The following is a 22,883-nucleotide window of genomic DNA, read 5'->3' on the forward strand; positions in this document are numbered from 1 at the left end:
CGAGACACCGCGCGGAGCGAAGCCGCGTGGCGCGCGAGAGGCCATGGCGGGCGAGGCGGAAAGCGGCGCGTCGGGCGGCCCAAGCTCTTTCCCGGCGGCGAGGACGCTCCGCGGGAGCCGGCGGGAGGATCACCCTGCGGTCGGTATAGCCGGGGAACGGCCCGCGGCGCTCGCTCCGCCTGCCCTCCGCCGAAGGGGGACCCGGGCGCGCCGGGGCAAGAGCCGCCTTCCCTCTCGCGTTTCCGTCCCCGCCGCCCGCCGGTCAGAAGCGGGTCCGGGGCTGGCCTTGCAGGGGCGCTGACGCGTAAGGCAGGTATTTCTGCCTTCTAAGGAACCATCCTGATTAGCTATCGAAAAGATTAAGCTTGTATCCCGCCCTTCATCCGTAGATCTCTGGGTGGGTCATAACAGAAAAATGCAAGATTAACAAAACCATAAAATACGCAAGAAAAACAAACAACAAGAAGAAAGTTATGAAAACATTGTCCCCATCCTGGAATCAGGAATGGACCTTGGTAATATAGCACCCCGAGAGGACAAAATTTGACTCCCCCCCCCCCCCCGCAATCTTCTTTTCACAATAATTCCTTCTGGAATAGCTGCCTTTTAATGCATCTTCGCCGTAGGTACCTGTATAAATAAGGGTGGTATTATTATTATTATGTGCCCCATTGGCTTAGTGCCCTGTAGTGTATCAATTGTGCTTTTAATGCATGTTACACACTGCACAATGTAATGTAAAAACATTTCCCTCACCCACCCTGCCCCAGTGAGGAATAAATATTATGAGGAGTGGTGTATAAATGCCTTTAAATAAGCAATTAGAATAAAAAACAGCAGAACCCTGCCTCCAGGCTTACAGTGTAAATAGACACAAGAGAAAAGGAAAGGCGGGTATTGTCAGTGGCACCTCTGGCTATGTGCAAAGGGCAGCGCTAGCTTTAAGTGTTTTTCAACCTGCAGCGAACAAAGCGAAAGTCATTCCCTTCCCCACTTGCAGTTGATAATAGAACAGCTTGTTAATGGAAGTTGGGGGGAGAGTGTCTCTGACCATGCTTTCTGCTGGTTATGATCTTACTATACTATCCTTTGCCATGTGAAACCGCATCCACTGATGGGTGAATGGCTGTGTGTTAAGGGCTATACACCTGGTCCAAGGAAGAGCAAAGGAACGATAAAGTTGGCACAGCATTATGTAGGCACTTGTCACAGGTACATGTCTCTATTTAGTTATGCAGTGCCTATCGCCAGGTGCCATACATGAATTAAGAGGGAGATGGTACAGACTTGCAGTTTAGTTGCACGTGACACATAAGGAAAAGAATCCAAAGGGAAGTGTGCCGCATATCAATGAGTAAAAGTAAAATATATGTGTGCAATAGCTTCTTAGGTATTACGTGAAGGGATAAAGAGCAATTTGGACATGTGGAGCAGCAAGATAAAATCAACAAATAAAATGAACAAAAAAATGTTCAGGATGAATAAGCAATAGAGCAGGGTTTCCCAAGCTTGGATCTCCAGCTGTTTTGGACTACAATTCCCATCATCCCTGACGACTGGTCCTGCTAGCTAGGGATGAAGGGAGCTGTAGTTCAAAAACAGCTGGAGACCCAAGTTTGGGAAACCCTGAACTAGAGTGAAGTAACATGTATATGTGACCCAGCTCTGTAATTTTATAGAGAAGCCTCTCAAACAGCCAAGTTTACTGGACAAGTAGCTTTGCACCCTTGACTGACTGACCTCAAATTCTGTCATGCCCTGGTGCAGGTTCATCTCTGGACTAGAGATGAAATAGCAGTTATACTGAACTCAAGAATCTAAGAATGATCCTGTAAGAAAGGTCAACAGTATTTGCATACTGCAGATGACAAGCCAAGAGGAGTAGTGTCCTGCTAAAAGGAATATACTGTGTTTATGGCTGAGGCATTTAAAACCATTTTTTAGTTTAGAAAGAAGATCAGTAGGATGGGACATGATAGAGGTGCGTGATGTCAAGAAAGGGGATAGAGAAATGTTTTTATCATACTGCGACCCAGAGCCGTCCAAAGAAGGTGGGAGATCTAGGACAGATGAAAGGAAGTACTTCTTCACATAGTTCATGCTTACTTAATATGGAATTTGCTACCACAAGATGTAGAGATGGCCACCAGATTGAGTGGCTGTAAAAGAGAATTAGACAAATTTCTATAGTAGCTGTATACAACCTCAGAGTCTCAGAGAAGGTACCCCATTGAGTACCACCAGTTACTGGGGAACAACAGCAGGAAAGGGCTGCTGTGCTCATCACCTGCTTCTGGGCTTCTGACAGGCGTCTGGCTGGGAAACAGGATGTTGGATAAGATAGGACTTCGGTCTGACCCCGAAGTCCTATCTTATCTTATCTTATCATGTTCTTAACTAATCTGAATCTCATCTTGCAAATGCCTTCTTAGATTCAGGCTCTTAACTCTTCTTATAAAACCCTTCTGATTTCAAAAAAATTCCTTCCTGTAGCACCTTAAAGACCAACTAAGTTAGTTCTTGGTATAAGCTTTCGTGTGCATGCACACTTCTTCAGATACACTCCTTCTGATTTCAGTGAGTCTTTAAGTATGAAAACAGTATTCAGGATTGGAGCACAAAGAGTCTGTAAAGAATCAGAAAGCTTCATGTTCAGCTCAAATATTTGTAAGAGCAATAACTTTTAATACACTTAACTTTCTATTCAAGTGTAAAAAGTTTTACAGGACCCTCTGCAATAGTTCTCTGCCTGAGCTGGGTCAACAATCTCCTCCCCCCGCATCAGAATGCAGAACTCCACGATCTGATGTGATTTTTACTGAAATAACCCTCTTATGAGTTTGGCATATTAAAAGAGAGCTTATTTTGATGGTTGTGTAACACAAGCCACCAGAGGTTTAAGAAAGTATTAGCTTGTTCAAGCTTATAAAATGCAAACTTTACAACTCAGATATTTTGCTTTTTTGATATGAAGAAGGAATCAAGCTCTCTATAGTGATCAAGGCATTATAATATGATTATACTGTGCCAGGTGCAGGTGAAGCTTGCAGCATGTCCCTAGCAGTGCTGCGATTTTACATTTGCACAGCATCAGCTGTGTGTGTCGGGTACCCAGCGCTTAAACAGGGAACCTCATGTGTGGAAGCCGGTTCCTAATTTGACAAACAGGGTTGTGCAACATTGTCCTCTGTAACTGGCAGGCAGCAGGAAGGCGCTGCATCAGGGACAAGGAGCCTGTGGCCCCCGCAACGCCCATCAGCCCTGACTTTGCTGGCTGAGGCTCAAAGGAGTTGAAGTCCAAGATCATATGCAGGTGCCACAGGAACCCCACCCCTGCTCTGTATTAGCCAGCCCTGGCAAAAGTACCAGGAGCCTCACCTTCTGGCCCTGGCTGGTCAACAGAAAAGTACCTTCTGGCTCCAGCTGAACCCGTGTGATATAGTGGTTAGAGTGCTTTGCTAGACCCTGGGAAATCCAGATTCACATCCCTAGTAAGACATGAGGAATGCCAGGTGACTGTCCCCATCTCTCAGCCTAACCTACCTCACAGGGTTATTGTGAGGTTAACATAGAGGGGAGGAAGAACCACATTTGCTGCCTCAAGCTCCTTGGCAGAAAGATGAGATATAAATGCAGCAAGTAAATACATCGCTGTGGCAGTTATTTATAAATAGCAGTTCTAGCAATGGATATTCCAAGTTCAGTTTCAGATACAGCTGCTTCCTGCCCCCTTCCTGTCTCAGGGGCTTGCCAAAACACAGATTTAAAGCAGTCCCTGCACAGTAGGCTTGGGACAGAACTGGCCCTGTTTTATGAACAATCAGCGTTGCTAAATCATGCCCCTCCCCTTCCAAAACACTAAACTGCACCTTTTGGAAGACAGTTTTATTGGCATTTTCAAAACATGACCTGCAAGTCTTTTAACAGACTATCTAGCAGTAAATCCATTAACAGGCCTGAAAAAAACTGTGTGTGCTGTGCTTTTTGGGGGGGTCTTCCAAACGTCTCTAGAGTTGATGGGAAAACACTTTCAAAATATTGTGGATAAAACTGCTTGAATTTTGTTGCATTGCAGTAGCTTTTACATCTATTGCTTACTATTGTGTCTTTCAGCTCACAGGGATGATGTCGTTGGATGTGGCTGACAGCAGTTGTGTGCATGCTGCTTTCTTAGTTTACTTAGACCTCTTAGAAGGTAAGTTAATGGAGGCAGCTTCAAAGGCAGACTGAGGAATAAAAAACCCAAGCTGCTAAGGCATATCATTTGGTTTAAAAAGAGTGCCAATAACGTCCTTTGTGTACTCTTAGAATACCTTGGACTTTTGCAGACATCACTTGAGCCTGTCTGCACTTCTGAATTGTCCCATCTTGAACCCACCTAACCTCCATGCATTGGATGTTTCATTTTCAATTAATTTCACTTTTGATTTGTATACAGCCTTTCTATATTACTGTGCACAAGTGATAATAAAAACATAACTTTCAAATAAACAACTTATATAAAATAAAGTAATATTTAATAATCCCTTGGAATATAATAGTGCACAGTAAAATGAAATGTCAGCAACTAATACAGTGGTGCCCCGCAAGACGAATGCCTCGCAAGACGAAAAACTCGTTAGACGAAAGGGTTTTTTGTGCTGCTTCGCAAGACGATTTTCCCTATGGGCTTGCTTCGCAAGATGGAAACGTCTTGCAAGTTTGTTTCCTTTTTCTTAACACCGTTAATACAGTTGTGACTTGACTTCGAGGAGCAACTCATAGCACGCGGTGTGGTAGCCTTTTTTGAGGTCTTTAAGGACTTTGGTGATTTTTGAAGCTTTTCCAAAACTTTCCTGACACCGTGCTTCGCTAGACGAAAAAAATCGCAAGATGACAAAACTCGCGGAATGAATTAATTTCGTCTTGCGAGGCACCACTGTAAACAGAAATTCACACTTTACAATACATAATAACTAAATATAATCAATAAAAACAACAGCAAGTCACAATGCATAAAATACCACTTGTAAAAGAATCAAACTGAGAAACAAAAGACATACAACTTACAAAATTATTTCAAAAGAGAATTCCTGGACTCATCTTCTCACTTGCCAGCTGTTTCTGCTGTTCATGGTCTGGGAAAGGCTCCTAGGGCTGGAGGATGGGGCAAGGCAGGTGGAAAAAGCCATTGCCTGGTGGCCAGTGCAAAGCCTCTTTCCCCTCGACTCTGCATATCAGTGTTACAATGCCCAGCTCCACAGAGCCCAACATACCTGTAGTGACTGTCCTCTCCCCATCAGGTGGAGGTGGTGTCACACATGAGCTTGATATAGTTAGATTCACATCTTCATAGGATTCTTGTTGGTTTCATTAAAACATACAGCAGTAGTCGCACACTGATGATTCCCCCTTGCAAGCTGTTAGAGAAAATACATCAGTTAGATAGCTGATAGTCACCCAGGTGAGTCTCCACCTCCCACCCACCCCTTGTAACTTCACGTCAAATATGACTAGCACTATGTGTCCTGGGTACACGCAAGATCCCTCTCTCGTACAGCCATCTGCACAATCATGGCCATTGTGGTGGTGTGGATAAATTACTGGAACTGGACCAAAATGAACCTGACACACATCCCTACTTGAACGACTTACCCAAGGTCACTAAATGAGCTTCATGGCTCTCTCTCAGAATATGGTTGTGAGAGTGAATAAGGATAGGAACATAGGATGGTGCCTGTCAGATCCCTGGTCCATCTAGCTCAGGATTGTCTGCTCCGACTGGCAGCAACTCGATGGTTTCAGGCAGCGAGTCATTGCCAGCCATAGCTGAGGCAGAGTAGATGCCCTGACCCTGGTCTGTGTTCTTCCCCAAGAACTCTTGAAGGAAGAGAGAAATCTAATACAGTATCTAAATATACTCTAGGTGTGTCACTTGTTCTGTGGTTTGTTTCAGACTTTTCTGACTCTTTACTGCAAGACGCCTTGAGTCTTCCTTTAGAAAAAGGTGTTTAAGAAATCCAGTGAACCAAACTGAATGCTATTTTTTATTTAGTTCATTCTCATTTTGCTGCTGTTCCTTCAGCTAGGAACTGGCATGAGGTGTCCTACATTGGCCTTGCGGAATTCCAGCTTGTGTGTCTCTGTGGACGAGAGAGAGAAACGGATGGTTTTCAAGTGGTGGTGCCAACTCCTGTCCACGTGTCAATTAGCCATGAGAGGTGAGCAAGGATCCACAGAGGCTTTGGTTTTGAGTTTATTTTAGCCAAACCAAACATAGGTTGGCAATGCTCAAGGCTGTTTTGCTCCTGCAGTTTTGCTTGGCAAAGCTTGGTGAAACCATAGAAGCTGCCTTTGAAGATTGTTTTAAAACTTTGGCTGGTTCAGAATATAACAAGCAGGACTCACTCAATGGAACACAACTTGCAAAAAAAATCTTCACCAGCTTGTTTCTGAGCACATTTCAGATATAAATGTAAATCTCATCTCCTGCCTTCCTGGGAGGTTTAAAGGACTGGGTCTCAAGTGGGCATTAATAAAAAATTAAAAAATTCCAGATGCTGATTTCTAGATCCAGGGCCAATTCAGTGGTACCTCAGGTTACATACGCTTCAGGTTACAGACTCCGCTAACCCAGAAATAGTGCTTCAAGTTAAGAATTTTGCTTCAGGATGAGAACAGAAATTGTGCTCTGGCGGCGCAGCGGCAACAGGAGGCCCCATTAGCTAAAATGGTGCTTCAGGTTAAGAACAGTTTCAGGTTAAGAACGGGCCTCCAGAACAAATTAAGTACTTAACCCGAGGTACCACTGTATCTGTATAAAACAGTGGCAGAATTGTGGACTTGCGCAGTTTAGAAAATTTCCTTCTTGTACCCCAGGATCAGATGGTTTCCAGATCACTGTTGGCTTTGGTCAGTGACATGGGAAAAGAATACCAAATCCTGATTCCTTATGTGTTGGTAGGCACCCACAAATCTGTTGAAACATGTTTTTAGTTACTGGAGTTACAATATCACCAATGCATCTTTGACTATTTCATTAAGCTTTTCATTCATGTAGAGTTTCTATAAATTTGTGTGGTGGTGATGCTGTTTGCTCTGTCTTTGGCATTCCGCTAAAAGATGACATTCTTGGGATGGCAAAGGGTGAATGAATTACATTGACTGAAGGTCCACTTGGCAACCAGTCTTTCTAATAGGGCAAACATTGAATGTGTGATTTCTCTCAAGCCTGCTCTGTCTGTTTCATTCTCAGCTGCCAAATGACTCCACTTAAGAACTTGTGCCCAGTTCTCCTATGTGGCTGCAGTTGTGCACACCATCATAAATACTAACAGTGAATTAGTTTGCCATGTGTAGATCCTTATGCAACCCAAACAGTCTCGGCTGTGCAGAAGTGGGCGATAGCAGCAGTTTTGGAGAAGCCCAGTATTTGTAAAGAACACAAAGTTGTTTGGGGTGGGGTGTGGAAATCCAAAAGCAGCTCAGTGAGGGCTCAGCATGCATAATGGGCACAGAATACTGACTGTCTTGGTGGTGGAACAGAATGGAGTGGAATATCCTTGGTTGACTGGTCAGAATCTGGAACATCAGTGCTCCGCAGTGCTAATTTTGTGGCAAGTCCAACTTGACTTCCCTCATTCCTCAAACCAGGGTTTGTCATCTTGCTTAAAATTTGGATTCATGAGGATCCAGTGACTCACTATTTTGAATAACTTGCATGGGAATGTATTGCTTCATAATTCAGGGAAGCATTTGAATCCTCCCCAAACATTGAATCATGTGAGTCATTGGACTGAGCCAATCACACATCAGCTGGAAGATGGTGTTGCACATGATGGCAATGAGGACACAGGGCTAGGTCTACATATTCCTTCTTTTTTGACATTTTAAAATTCATTTTCACTTTTAACATTTATCATCATACATAAATCAAAATCGTTTTACAAATAGGATTCTCGGAATCCTGGAACTTCCCTCTAGCCCTCCATGGTTTCCCCAGATAATCTTTTTCAAACTGCATCGTATCGTATTCTCCGTATTTTCTTGAAACTCAATTTTTATCATAGTTCTCTCTTCATTGCCAGTGTTGTCAAAATCCTGACAATGTTTTCAATTGTTTACAGTGTTCTTTGAAATAACTTTAAAATTTCCCCCAATCCTTATTAAATTTATTGTCCTTTTGATCTCTGATTTTCCCGGTCATTTTCGCTAATTCGGCATAGTCCATCATCTTTAGCTGCCATTCTTCTTTTGTAGATAGATTGTCCTCCTTCCATCTTTGGGAAAGTTTCATATCCCCAAATATTTCACATTTTTTCCTATTGATAATTCCAGGGTGTTTTTGTAATTCCTTTTGTTGTTGTTCTGTCATATTTTGTACCAACAATTTGGTTTTTGTTTGTTTGTTTGTTTGTTTAGCTTAAATCCTGCTACCCAGCCAAACCCCAAAATTCTATCCAAGACCCTTGGTAAACTTTTTGACGGGTCTTCTACTGTTATCACCAAATCATCCACAAAGGCTTTCAGTTTGTATGCTTTGCAACCAAACGTACCGTATTTTTCGCCCTATAGGGCACACCGGCCCATAGGACGCACATAGTTTTTTTGGGGGGGGGGAATAAAGAAAAAAAATTATTCCCCCCCCCCCAGGCACAGGGCTGGGGCGGGGGAAGCCCGAGCTTCTCCCGACCCCAGCCCCCAGAACAGGCAACTCTCCGCAAGCCTTAGGAGACCGGCGAGACTTCCCGCCGGGCTCCCACGCCTTGCGGAAATCTGCCTGAAGCCCAAACCAGGTCGGGGAACAGCAGGAAGGCGCGCTGCGCCTCCCCGCTGTCCCCTGAGCTTGTGGGGCTGGCAGCGGGGAGAAGCGCGCTTCTCCCCGCCGCCAGCCTCCAAACCAGGTCGGGGAACTGAAGCCCGGGGCACGCTGTGCAGCGCGCCCCAGGCTTTGAGATGCAGGCTGCTATCCGCAAGCCTAGGGAGCCAGACGGGAACTCCCGCCGGCTCCCAAGGCTTGCAGAGAGCTTCCTGAAGCCTGGAGAGCGAGAGGGGTCGGTGCGCACCGACCCCTCTCGCTCTCCAGGCTTCAGCGAAAGCCTGCATTCGCCCCATAGCACGCACACACATTTCCCCTTCATTTTTGGAGGGGAAAAGGTGCGTCCTATAGGGCGAAAAGTACGGTAATCCTTTTTATTTCATCATCTGAGCTTATACATCTTGCCAGTGTTTCTAAGACTAATATAAACAGCAATGGAGACAGGGAACATCCCTGTCTTGTCCGTTTTGCAATTTTACATTTTTCTGTTGTCACATTATTCACTATCAACATAGCCTGTTGTTCTGAATAGATTGCATCTATTCTCCTCTGAAATGATTCTCCAAAATTCATCATCTCTATCATTTTTTCATAAACATCCGGGACACATTATCAAAGGCCCTCTCTGCATCTGTGAACATTAGTACTGCTTGCTTATCATTCCTGGCCTCCAAGAGGCCTACATATTCCCACTGGTTCCTTCATACATTCAGAAACGAATACTTGAATAGGGCTAATGTGGTGGGACAGTTCTCATGTTTGTCCATATAATACGTGTGTTAATTTAGCTTCTGTAGCTTACATGGGCAATATTTTGTATCTGCCTGCTCAGTTTCAATGCTGTGTTCTGCACCTACAGTGGTGATCTTCATGGCAATTCTTCGTGCTTCAGAGACAGGACAAGCCATGATAACAAACCAGCTATCCTGGGTCAGACTCTTGTCATAGGCTACAAAATACAGAAGGAAATTAGAAATCTTTCAGTGGGCACTCAAACTGGGAGACTGAGGAACATTACAGTAAGAATGATTGGGCATTCTGAAAGCATCCACAGGAAGACTTTTTTGTAAGCATTTCCTGGGCTGGAGATTTGCAGATCACACCTAGTAATGGGAGATTTTGCTCTAGTGCTTTTCAGCTTGGGCTGAATCCTCAGCCTCTGTGTTCAAAAGTGAACCAAAGCCTCATAATTGCCACACATGGCCTGCCTGAATGATTAACATTCAAAACGTGTCTAATTTCAAATACTATTTCAGCAGAGAGGAAATAAAAGTTACAGTAACACTGACATCTTGTTTTGGCAATGCTTAAATTAATGAGCTCATTACTCCAGCTCCCCAGTAGCCATCAAGAGGAAGCTTTGAAATACTCATACTAGTAATTTGAGCATTTCAGACTATCTTTGGCTCTTAATGAATACAGTCTTTAACCTTCCTTAAGGGGCTGGGTTTTTTGCCAAAAGCCATCATTTTACTTTGCACACTTCTTATTTGGGGCTTTCTCTTACGTTGGTGCCCAGCCTCAGCAATTAAATCAGAATTTAGGGCTGAAACACACACATGCTAGGAAGTAAGTCCTATTGAAATCAGTGGGACTTCCCAGTTGACATGTCCTGTAAATGATTGATTATTGTAGTAATATTTTAGTATTTTTTTTTAGTAAATTGCAGCAATTTTGTTTCATTTGGGATTGTGCTAGTCACTGTATACTTCAGGGCTAGCTGGTGCTGACCTTAAGAATTTCAGGAGTAAAGGGGTTGAAAAGGGTCAGTGTGAGTTCTATGGAAAGAGTCACTGTTTCCATCTGCGCCTCACCCACTGGTATTTCTATATTTTGTCTCGCAGTGCTTTTGAAGTAGAAAATGCTTCTGGCAAATTTGTGTGTTATTCTATCAACCTGAGACATATCTTATCCCCATTCCTGTTCATGACAGATGTGCTATACAATGCCTTCAGTGTAATTGGAGATGAAGAGCTTCAGTAAGAGTTCCTTCCCTGTTTCTATAACAAATAACTTCTGTAGAAGTACAGCTTATCAGGAATTCTGTATGTTGGCCCCAACAATGCTGCCTTGAGGCAGTGGAAGTGCTGACTTCCTTATTTCCAGAGATTTATTCTCTAAATCATATCCAGCGCAGAGTGGACACACATGGTTGTATGTCAGATGAAGTAGCCATTGCATTTTTGATGCCAACTCATGGCATTTTTGAGCTGGCCTCAATTAGGAAAATCCAGTTACCAAGGATATGACCTCTAGAACTTACTTGGTATCTTTCAGTTTTTTGCCTTCACTCTGTGCCTTGAGTACTGCTGCTCTGGAATGCAGAAGGAGCTGAGTTTTTAAATTTAGTCTTCATAACACGGTAGAGACAGGTGGCTTTTGTGTCTGGGAATCCTGTCCCCCCCACAGGGGCTGTTGGAGAGGCAGCCTGCAGGGAGTCTGAGCTGTCTCCTGAGCTGAATCTGGGACTTAGTACATGCAAATCATTTGCTCTACTTTCTCATTTGTATTCCTCTCTGGAATTCAACAAAAACGGCTTTCACAATCCCTAAACGCTTAGAGAAGAGGAGGGGAGGCTGAGAAATCCCCCTGCCCCCCACCTCTGTGTTGACCCTTGCTTGGCATCAGCATACCAACTGCTGCCCTTTGACTTCATAGTGTGCAGCTGCCTCAGCTAGCGGGCGATTTCCATTATGAAGGCTAATTGGCAGTCATCGCAGGAGAGAAGTAACGCTCAGCTGCTGCCTGCCACCCTTTTGAAGGGTGCTGCGTTCTGCAAAGTGGCAGGTTCTTCAGCTGCCAGGAGTCCTCATGGGAAGGTGATAATGAACAGAGGAGAAAAAAGTACAGGGAACCTGCAAACGGCGCAGGGAACCATATTCTACACTGTGCCAGGATGTAATAAGCCAGAGACCCAAGTTTGGTAAACTCTTCTTTAGAGTAACAGGGGTGGGGTGGGGTTTGAGTGAATCTGAAATATTTTAATTATACAGATACATTCATGTTGTGTAATTTACCTAACTTTCTTATATGACGATGATTCTGCAATCATGGCTGCTATCTGTTCAATCTTATATTCTATTATTATTAAGCTAATCGTATTCCATAACTCTGGAATCTTATCTAAGCCAGTGGCCATTGCCACCACAATTATACCAAAGGGAAGCTGCGTGGGCCCTTTAGTGCACGGTAGCCCCACCTAATAACTTTAGATTTGTGGCATGTTGGCATTGAAAACCTTTTCCTCTGGAAGGGCTCCAGTGTAATAATAATAATAATAATAACAAATTTTTATTTATACCCCTCCCTAGCTATTCCCACGGTGACGGGGAAAGCTGCTTTTGTTGCACCGCTATCAGTCATCCATCCTTTAGAGGCGTGGGAGCCCCATCACAAAAAAGAAAAGCAAATAGGTGGCAATCCTATTGATAAATTTGTCAAAAAGGCTGGCAGGCACTGTTGGGTTTCTTTGATAGCAGAAGCATGCAAGATTTACTCCGAGGATATTTGATTTACTCGGAGTTCTTTTTTAGATACTTAAAGTAGAACTATTATTAACTTGATCTGTTTGTAGATTGACTGTGAAATTTAAACAAAGTAAGCAGAATTGCTGGAGTCTTTTTTTCTTTCTTTCAGGTTGAGACAGATCATGAAGAGATCATATACTCTGAAGGATGAACCTGATTCTCCGCTCTCTATCACACTGGCCATAGTTGAATCAGACTCCACAATAGTCTACTATAAACTGACACATGGTTTTGTAACCCCAGACCCTCCTGACGATACTGAATACATGGATGATAAGCAGTGGAGGAAGAAAAGAAAGAGGTTTATGAGACGATAGGAAAATAGACTACTGTGTTAGCTCTGGACTACATCAAATCTCTAAACCAATCTGGAACTGTATATGTGAATTAAAAGGTGCAATTGGGAGCTGAACATCTGCTTTGAAAATCCTTAATTAGGTCTGAGAATTGTAATAAATGGGAACATCAAAGGTGCCATGGACCAATTCAAGAATCTGTCCTCTCCTCATCAGAAAGTTCAAGCTAGTAGACTACTTGAAAATACATTTTTTTTGGTAACAAAACCATTTTCCACCCTTTGTTCCTGATTCAGTCATTGTCCCAAAGGCACCTAAGAGTACTTAGTTTTATAAATCATTGACTTTCTCTAGCAAATTCCTTTGTGCGTGTCCCTATTAAAGTATTCACAGCACCTGCTATATTAAATTACTTGATTGTAGGTCCCTTGCTGAGTGAAGCAATCCTCCGCAAAGTTTGCTATAGTTCATGCTCATAAGAAGGCGACGCACACTCCCGCCCACCCTTTGGGTCGAAATGCGCTGCAGCTGGAAAAAGATGACTTCACTGCTGACTGTTGCTACTGCCAAAACTTTGGAAGGCATGGTCCAGTCCAGTGAACTGAAGGTGAGTTTAGCACTTGTTTATGTAGAGGTTTTTATGCCCTCAAAGCACTTTATGCATTATCTCGATGTTTTTTTTTTACAACAACCCTGTAACATAGGTCCATATTGTTAGCCCCATGTTGCATTCAGGGGGACTGAATGAAAGTGGCTTGTTTAAGGTCAGCTGCTAACTTAATGAATAAGGTAAGACAGTTAGAGCAGGAACTTCCTGGCTTTTTTTTTTATCCTGAAGTTTTTAACAAGAAGTCCAGTGAGAAAAGTGGCTAAAACCATGGGGTATGGCCACTAGCTGACACTGTCATATAGGCTTAGTGTACAAGTAGCAGGACAAATTCTCAACAAACAAACATCACCATATGTTCTCTGTACGTTTTGGGCAAACATCAGCAAGAATGCTAAATAAACAGCCCGGTCTGGAAGTGCCCTATAAATTGCACATCCATGCATGTATGGTACTGCTTCCTGTCAGTTTGTTCAACAGCTGCAAAGTGGTGGGGCTGAGTGGACATTTCCCCAGCTTTTATCTCCTACCAACCCTGCATCTTTCCCCCCTTGCAATAGTTCAAATGGTGACCCTTTAGTTTGGACTCCCCCCCCCCCCACAGCACCTCTTGGTTTAGTAGTGACTGAAATAGTTCGTTTATTATTGGAGGCACTTTATTTTATCTACAAAACATCATCTACACATTGAACAAGTGGCTAACAGTAGGATGTGTTGCCAGTTTTTAAAATAAACTATAGTTGGAGGCAGTAATGTTTCTGAATATCAGTTGCTGATCCCCCCCCCTCCCTTCTATAAGCCTGAGAGGCAAATAAGGGGCAAAATCTGACAGACTCTGTTGCTGTTGGTGCTGGGGGAACTGGCCTCCATAGCTCTTGACTGCTGGATCAGGCCAAGGGCCCATCAGGGCCAATATCTTCTTCTCACCGTGGCCAACCAAGTGCTTATGGGAAGCCCTCAAGCTCCTGAGCACAGCAGCTGTCTTCACTCCATTTTCCAGTTGGTGGAGGTAGAATATAGCCCCCAGGGTTGGTATTTGCCCACGGCTTTCAAGAAAGAGTTAAGATGCATAATAATAGGATGTGTCCTTAGGGTCAGGGACCTCCAGTTACCTCAGCCTATCCTAAGTTTTTATCCTAGGACCCCTCCAGACATCCTTTTCTTGTGCATTCACAATAATTTGTGCCTGTGATGGTATTGGGACAGCTGCATGCAGTCCTGCTTTCAATACTATTTGTGCCTGCAAAAGGTTTGGGCAGATACACTGCTTCATTTCCAACTGGTAAGTGTCCTCTACCTTCCTGCTGTAAGTTTGGCTTGAAACAACTCATGCAAATTGTATGTGTTTTTAAATCCATTAACATTTCTCATGTGGCCAAGGACCACACAGGCATGTTTTCAAGCACAAAGACTGCTTATGTTATGATTTCAGATTTGGAACCAAGGAACTGGAATACACCACTTCTCAGCTGCGTGAGTTCAAGCTTAGTGCGGTCTACTAGGCTACAACAAGAAGCCTTTCAGGAGTTGGCAAGTTACAGTAAGTATTTGCAGAAGTCTCTTTGTTAAGCTCATTGGGTTGTTTAAAAATCTGGATAATTTAGTTATTTTAAAGTAATTTTTTGATCTCATGCATACAGAGAAAAACAGAAAACACCTGGAGCTAAATGTAGACATCTGTATTACCACAATGCACCTTGGAACTTCCTATGCCATGTGAAGCAACATGCACACAATATTCACTACAAGTGGAGACTTTGGACATCCAAAACACTACAAAGGCAGAGAGAAAACAGTGATCGTGACAAATATGGATTCTTTTCAGGCTTTGATTTGTGTACTTTTGTTGCAACTACCTAGAAAGCTTCAAGATCTCTTAATATGTAATAGTTATGCTTGAATGTGTTTTATATCACTAGTCTTCAAGCAATGGTTCAGGACTTAAAGATCAGGAATGTACCCATGTCTAAAGTGAATCACTTTGACTTTGCTGTCACATTTTCTTCTCTGTCTCCTTTTGGTTTAGTGTTTTATTTCCCCCTTAAGAAAATGAAGAAAAGAGGAGGAAGTAAGAAAGTAGAAAGGTGGGCATGCTTACTTACTGAAAGAAAAGAAAAAAGAGAAATTTGGGTCCCATGTTGCAAGGTGGGCCTTGGGTGTGAAATTATTTTAGACCGCTGCTTTAAAGTAGTGGTGGGTTGCCTTCAGTTCTTTTTTTGCACTTTTTAACAGCACCTCCATAGTTGACCAACATATCCAAGCATGCGTGCACTCTCAGGATGTCATAGCAGTTAAAAAGTGTGTTGAGTGACCAACAGGAAGGGCTGGTGCTCAGTGGCAGAAGCACTTGCTTTGCCCATGAAAGGTCCCAGGTTCCATCCCTCACGTCTCTTAGGAAGCCCTGGAAAGGCATCTGCCAGATAGTGTTGACAACACTCCCTTCGATGGACCAATGGCCTGACTTGATAGACATTTTCTATAGCTGTAAACATGCACTGTTGCTTAAAATTTAGATCTAATCTTGATGAATCAGACTGATGTCCACCTAGTCCAAAATACTGGGGACTAGATACTCCCTCCCCTCCCCCACCCCACCCCCCAAAAATATGCCCAGAGACTCGCTGGTAGATGTGAGTCTACATTTAATGCATCATTTGGTAATGGAGAGTTGCAGCAATAAAATATGTCATTTCAGCAAATGGGGTAGGGATTGTGGTACATGAAAATTAAAAATTAAAAAGAAGCAGGTAGGAGAAGCTTAAATTTTCCCAGGGAAATAGCATCTTCTGCATGTAGTACTGATCTCCATTATGCACAAATACAGATTTTCAAGCCAGTTTAAACTGGTTAGTTCAGGGTTCCTGCTTCTTAAACAACTGCAGAACAACTACTCCAAATCTCACTTGTCTAAAAATGGCTTCATGCTTTAACACTTGAAGCAGCCATATTAGAGATCAAATTTTGTTTTATCTTGGTACACCTAAGACATTAGTTTTGCCTAATATATTGACTTTGTGGCAAATTATGTAACTGAAGTTGCAATATTTTGATCTCCCATCATCCTGTCTGCTGTAGTGTTTTCCCTCGATCCCTGCTTCTTATCAGTGGGACATTGTGAAGGAAAGAGGCTCATGGAGAGGTTAGAGCAGGTTGGCCATGGCTAGGATTGATCCATGCGACGGTCACCTCCAGGCTTGACTACTGTAATTCGCTCTACGCAAGGCTGCCCTTGAAGCTGTCCCAGAAACTCCAGCAGGTGCAGAATGCTGCAGCGAGGCTCCTCACGGGGTCTCTGCCATGGGAGCATATTCACCCAGTGCTTTTCCAGCTGCACTGGCTCCCGGTGGAGTACAGGGTCAGATTTAAGGTGCTGGTTTTGACCTTTAAAGCCCTTCACGGCCTAGGACCCTCGTACCTACGGGGCCGCCTCACCCGGTATGCCCCACAGAGAGCCTCAAGGTCCATATATAGCAACACCCTAGTGGTCCCAGGCCCTAAGGAAATTAGATTAGCCTCAACCAGAGCCAGGGCCTTTTTAGCACTGGCTCCGGCCTGGTGGGAACGCTCTGTCTCCTGAGACCAGGGCCCTGCAGGATCTGATTTCTCCACGCAGGGCTGGTAAGACAGAGTTGTTCCGCCTGGCCTTTGGCTTAGAATCAGTTTGATTCCCTCCCCCTCTTTCTTTTTCCTTTCTCATCCTGTGAAGAGGCTGCATCCTAATGTTTTAGTGTTGTATTTTAATATTTTTTTAAAATTGTATTTTAATCCACTTGTTTTTATTATTAGTTGTTAGCCGCCCTGAGCCCTGAGTCTTGGCTGGGGAGGGCGGGGTATAAATAATAATAATAATAATAATAATAATAATAATAATAATAATTGTGTGAAACTCCTTCGCTGGTCTTTTCAGAATTCTTTTGGCTTCCCTGAACATTTCTCAGGGTCCCTCACCCCAAATTAAGGAGGAACTTCTCAACTGTGCTCCACATTTTGCTTCAGGCAATATTTCTGTGGCATTTCAGCCTATAGCTGAAGTTTAACAAGTGTTTCTCATGAGCCACAGGTTCAAAGATCAAATAGCCAAGCGAAAAGGGATCTTAATTGTGCTGGAATGGGGGAGCTTCAGAACCCTCCAGTGACAGCTGCACTAGAGTAGCCGAATAAGTGTCTATGATTCATGGACCATCCCATTTTCTCTAGATTCTCTTTTAGCAGTCCCAAGCCAGGAGGCAAACATACACCTTCAGCAAAATCAAATCACAATTTATTTGTTGCAATTATCCTGTTGTGGGTTAGCTGATACCTGTGCAATTTTTAATTCTCTGTGTGCTGTTTCATTTGGGTCCCTGATTGCCTAATTGCTATGATTACTCAGTCAGTCAGTTTTATTGCACATAGCCAAAGGCTGCCGCAATGTACACAGAACCATTCAACAATTAACAGAAAATATACTAGATTGATAAAAAAAAACTTAAAACATTTATATTGTCAAGACATTACCTACTCTAAACTGAATAGCTGTTTGTATTCTTTTCGAGATACAGGTCAAGACAGGTAAAATTCAGGGGAGGTATCAGTGTACCCCACCCACATTTCCCCCGTCGTTTCCTGATAATAATACACAGGTGACTCCCCACTTACACCGGGGATGTTCCGGGGCCCCAAGTCCTCATGGCTTGCAAGGTGACCCTCCCCAGAGCCTAAAGAGAACACCGAAGAGTTTGGAGGCACAGCAGACGGGCTGCTGAGCCTCCCTGCCTAACAGCTGGTGTGTGGGAAAGCGGCTGCTGTTCTACCCCACATGTCAGTTGTTAGGCTGGGAGGCTGAGCAGCCCTGGGGAGGATCTCCTTGCAAGTCTGGAGGACTGTCAAGCTCTCTTCCGCTGCCTCTGGGTTCACGGTGCCACTCATGGGCGCAGTTGTGCACAAGTATATCATGCGCAAGTGAGGAGTTGCCTGTAATTAATAAAACTTGAGTGATAAGAGCATTTATAGATGCATGCAGTGTGTCTGAGAAGTGATAGGCTGTAAACTTACCGTATTTTTGATCCATAAGACGCGCCCGACCGTAAGACGCACCTAGTTTTTAGAGGAGGAAAACAAGAAAAAAAATATTCTGAATCAAATGTTGTACTAAACTATTTAATAAACAACCGGTATATCAGAATCATATTACAACCATGTAAAGTGAACAGCAGTCAACAGTAGCATTAAGAACCATCATCACTGTCATTAACAAATGAAGAGAGACTTTAAGGTTTGAGTACTCTTCTAGTCTTCTGTGAGCCCCAAGAACTCATCAGTGCTAGAGTCAGAATTTATGAAGCTCAGTTGCTCACAGTCACTGACATCACTTTCTTCGCTATCTTTATATAAAATACCATCTTCGTTTCCATCCAAAGCATTGCTAATGCCACATTTTTTGAATGACCGGACAACAATTTCCTCCTTCACCGAGTGCCATGATGTTTTCACCCATTCACAAACCTGAGTGATAGTGGGCCTCGTCATTCGTCCAGTAGGTTTCAGATCATGATTACCAGCAGCCATCCATTTGTTCCACTCTTCTCGCATAAAGACCTTGTTGATGGAAACGTTGAGAGGTTGCAACTGGCTGGTAAGACCTCCAGGAATTACAGCTAGATGAGTCTTCACTTCTTTAAAGCACTTTTTTGTAGTTTCGCTAAACTGGTCAAGTACTAATAAGGCAGGTTTTTTCAAAAGCCCTCCAGGACGTTTGGACCACACTTTTTCAACCCATACTCTCATTCCATTTTTGTCCATCCATCCTTTCTCATGAACATGTACAATTCCTCGTGGAATCATTTCTTTTGGAAAAGTTTTTCTTTTGAAAATTAACATGGGTGGCAATTCGGTGCCATCTGCACAGCATAACAACACAACTGTGTAATGGGTTTTCTCATGTCTGGAGGTTTTCACGATGATAGTTTTGGCACCTTTCAGATCAACAGTCCTATTAGATGGCACATCAAAGGTTAGTGGGACTTCATCCAGATTCCTAATTGGCCAATTTCAAATCCATTTCTCTTCCTAGCATCAATTACAAATTTATGAAAAGATTCATATTCTTCTGGCATTTTTTGTGCAATTCTAGTTTTGGTGCGCATAGCAAGGCCTTACTGCTTCATAAATCTGTAGCACCACGATGGTGATCCAGTAAAATCATGAATGCCTTTCTCTACAGCAATGTGTTTGGCTTCATATATTATCATTTTTGTAGAGACTGTGAAGCCATTATTCCAGTGATTTGTGATCCATTCTTTCATGGCCACGTCCAACTGTGACCACTTTGCAGCATTTCCACGAAAAGTCTTCTTACTTTTTGCAGCTGAGCTTCCTGTTTCCTCCACTTTCTTATCATTTTTTCAGTTGGAGGTGGCCTAAAATGTCTCTCTGCTGCTCTGTTTCCATTCTCCTTAGCATATTTTACTACCTCTAGTTTAAAAGGAATTTTATATGCTAGTCTTTTCCGCTTTATCACCTTATCAGAATGGGGGAGGTTTTCTGCAAGAAAATACAGTGATGAAGGAACTGTCAGTAATGTACGGTGTCTCCAATGTTTACCACTGAGTGCTGACCATACCTTTAACTAATGGCATCATAGTAAACATAGCCAACATATAGTCTATAAAAAAAAGAATTACGGTATCACCCTAAAAGTTTATTGATATTATAGCATATGCATCATTTTGCTTTCTTGAATTGTCCTAGGCATAGCAGCCAACTCCTAGAGGCCTAGGTGCCTTCGCCCCCCATTAAATATTTGAGGGAGTCGTTCCCCCCCCCAATATGTTGATGGGCATTGTCATTCATATAGCGTGCATGCACTTTGTCTTGAGATCACAGCAATTCTCAACCTGTGGGTCCCCAGATGTTGTTGGACTACAACTCCCATCTTCCCTGAGCTCTGGCCTTGCTACCTAGGGGCGATGGAAGTTGTAGTTCAACAACATCTGGGGATCCACAGGTTGAGAAAGGCTGAATTGCAGTATGTAAGGTGGGGCTTACCTGTCCCCCCAATATTTTATTCAAGTTGGAAGGGGGAGGGAAGGAAGGAAGAGAGATGGAGAGCTCACATTTGTGCCACGTGCCTGTGGCGGGCAGCTGCCTTGCCTCGCTGGAACCGGAGCAAAAAGAGGAGGAGGAGACCCTGGGGCAGGAGCCCTGTAAGTGGCTCTCCCTTTGCTTGAATTACCGGTACAGTCATCTGGGGGGCGGGGCGGAAGGGGCTGCCCGCCGTCCCTCCTTCTGGCTCATTGTAAAGCAAGCCTGTAAGCGGCTTTCCCTTTGCTTGAATTACAGTCAGCTCATCAGTCCCTTCCCGCACCTCGTGGAAAAGCCAGCAAGAGCCGCAGACACACTCGGCACGGCTCTTTAAAGAGAGAGCTAGGCAGAGCCTGGCAGCAGCAGCGGCTCTTGCTGGCTTTCCAATGAGCTGGAATGAGGGACAGAAGGCAGCCCATCAGTCCCTTCTCCCACCTGCCTTCGCTCCATAAGACGCACACACATTTCCCCTTCCTTTTTAGGAGGAAAAAAGTGCGTCTTATGGAGCGAAAAAAATGGTATATTGTGAAAGAAAGTAGACATTTCTTCCTCTTTGTGCAATGGGAGCTACTTTTGAATGAGCATGCATAGGATAGAGTTGTATGTGAACATGTGTTCACATGATGAAGGGCATATAACTCCATGCAATTGTGGAATGAACATAGAAATTGTATGTAGCCAACTTAATCACAGGGTCAGGTGACCCTGTTAAACAATAAGAAAGGACAGAAGAAAAGAGAAATGGTTATCTCTTCTTTGAATGGGATGTCCCTAAGTCTTCTTGAATCTAAGACCTGCCTCTTTCCTGCCCAATCAGCCAGATTCATTAAGGCCACATCTTCATCCAATTCCTCCTCTTTCTTGCAGACCAGGGGATGAATTTTAGAATTTCAGCAACAGCAGACAAGCAGTTCATGTAGCCTTTTCAATCTAGGGCAGAATAAGGAGATGGTGAGGAACTGGGTTGTTGTAGTAGTAGTAATAATTTTATTTTTTATTATTTATACCCCATCCATCTGGCTGGGTTTCCCCAGCCACTCTGGGCTCCTTACAACATATATAAAAACATAATAAAAACACCTTCATGCTTTGTAAACCTGCAGTGAATTGGGGGTGTTGACAAATGAATTTGCTGTCATGTATATCTCACGTAGAGTGCAGCAAAAAATACGGCTCCACTGAGGAGGACAGCTTGTCCAAAACATCTTGGCGTTGTGCTCTTTGTTGGATTATGCCCACAAGCAAAAAGACAAGCCATTAACCCTGAAAGCATCTAAACTGGTTCGAAGGACCATCTTTTTAAAATAATCTAACCATGCCATGGCTTCCTATGTTTCTAAATCTTGATGGATAGTGATAGAACCAGAATACAGAAAAAATGAGAAATCTTCCTTACACTTTACAAGAGGAAATTATTCTGCTGAGTACCTGTGATGGCTTGTGAACGCTCTCCGCAAGAAATGCTTCTGCTCACTCAGAGATACATATATACAGTCTTTATTTTACATATGTACAAGCAGCACATTACAATCATGCATCCGAATCCTCCGGCTCAGATTCTTGGAGTGCCTTATGCCTGCCCCTTCTCCAACAGAAAAGACGTGGAATTTTCATGTGATGTCTCTGTCCCCTCCTCTTTAACACTCTCCTTTCCTGGGCAGACGGAGCAGGCATTGCTTCACTGTCTGTGCCAGAACTTCCTGTGCGGTGTTGAGGCTCTGGTCCAACACCTGTGAGCCGTCCCTCCTCCTGGCTTTCCCTTCTTTCCTCCACCGCCACTTCCTGCCCCCCTTCCTATGCCTGTCTCTCCTCCTCCCCTTCATTCTCCGTCAATACCATGACAGTACCATAGTTAACGACACTCTTGTCCACCTTCTTTGACCTTCACTTCACTATCCTCAAGGAGTTATTCTTACCAAAGTTCTCTGAGAAACATAAGTACCGTGTTTTTCGCTCTATAAGACACACTTTTTCCCTTCTAAAAAGAAAGGGAAAATGCCTGTGTGTCTTATGGAGCGAATGCACTGGACCGGAGCCATGGCTCCCGTCAGTCAAGCAAAGCGGGAGCTGCTTACAGGGCTTCTGTCCCGCTTTGCGCAGCTCTCCCTTTGCTTGCTTTACAGCGAGCCAGGAGGAGGCAGGTGATTCAAAGCCAGCAGGTGCTTTTAGAAGCGGTGCATAGCCAGCAACAGCTGCAGCAGCCTCAGCTAGCAAAGGTCTGCGTGCTCCCTAAACGGAGCAGTGAGGCTGCAGAGGGACGGCAGGGCACAGGGGGGTTGGATCGGGAAGGATAAAATGTAAGCAACCAGCAGCAAAAACACCCCCCAACCTCGAGCGCTGAGCCACTAGCACAGTGAAAACCAGGAAGTAAAAAAAAAAGGCTGGGGAGGGCATGGGATGAGGGAGAGGGGGAAATTATGCAAATCCCCCAGCGTCTCAGCTGATCCTCTGGGGACAAGAGGCTGCCTTTTACTTCTGCAGCTTGTTTTGAGGCAGGATAGATTTGAGCATTGTCTGGGTCCTAGTGCCCCTACCCCTTTTTGGTGCTCCATTCTATTGCTGCCAGTGGCTGCTTATCACTCAAACTGAACCTG

At 43.8% G+C, this 22,883-nt stretch overlaps 1 protein-coding gene and 1 long non-coding RNA gene across 5 annotated transcripts in view; one reads left to right on the forward strand and one right to left on the reverse strand.

Annotated features, from left to right (window-relative positions):
* TSEN15 (tRNA splicing endonuclease subunit 15) overlaps positions 1-22,883 on the forward strand; it is a 24,163-nt gene continuing 1,280 nt past the window's right edge. The window contains exons 1-6 of one of the 4 annotated variants that reach the window (XM_081012358.1): positions 1-139; positions 4,114-4,195; positions 6,065-6,200; positions 12,434-13,227; positions 14,660-14,767; positions 14,868-15,372. In XM_081012358.1, coding sequence (XP_080868484.1) covers positions 44-139; positions 4,114-4,195; positions 6,065-6,200; positions 12,434-12,641 — 522 coding nt within the window. In that variant the 5' untranslated portion in view covers positions 1-43 and the 3' untranslated portion in view covers positions 12,642-13,227; positions 14,660-14,767; positions 14,868-15,372. The remainder of the gene's footprint in view (positions 140-4,113; positions 4,196-6,064; positions 6,201-12,433; positions 13,228-14,659; positions 14,768-14,867; positions 15,373-22,883) is intronic. The other 3 variants (XM_081012360.1, XM_081012359.1, XM_081012361.1) reach the window with 3 other exon arrangements.
* The window catches only part of LOC308480649, a 42,873-nt gene continuing 38,342 nt past the window's right edge, over positions 18,353-22,883 (reverse strand). The window contains exon 4 of the long non-coding RNA XR_013988187.1: positions 18,353-21,219. This is a non-coding gene — a long non-coding RNA (uncharacterized lncRNA). The remainder of the gene's footprint in view (positions 21,220-22,883) is intronic.

Source organism: Podarcis pityusensis, assembly GCF_964106645.2.
Source record: "Podarcis pityusensis genome assembly, chromosome: 6".
Lineage (NCBI taxonomy): Eukaryota > Metazoa > Chordata > Lepidosauria > Squamata > Lacertidae > Podarcis > Podarcis pityusensis.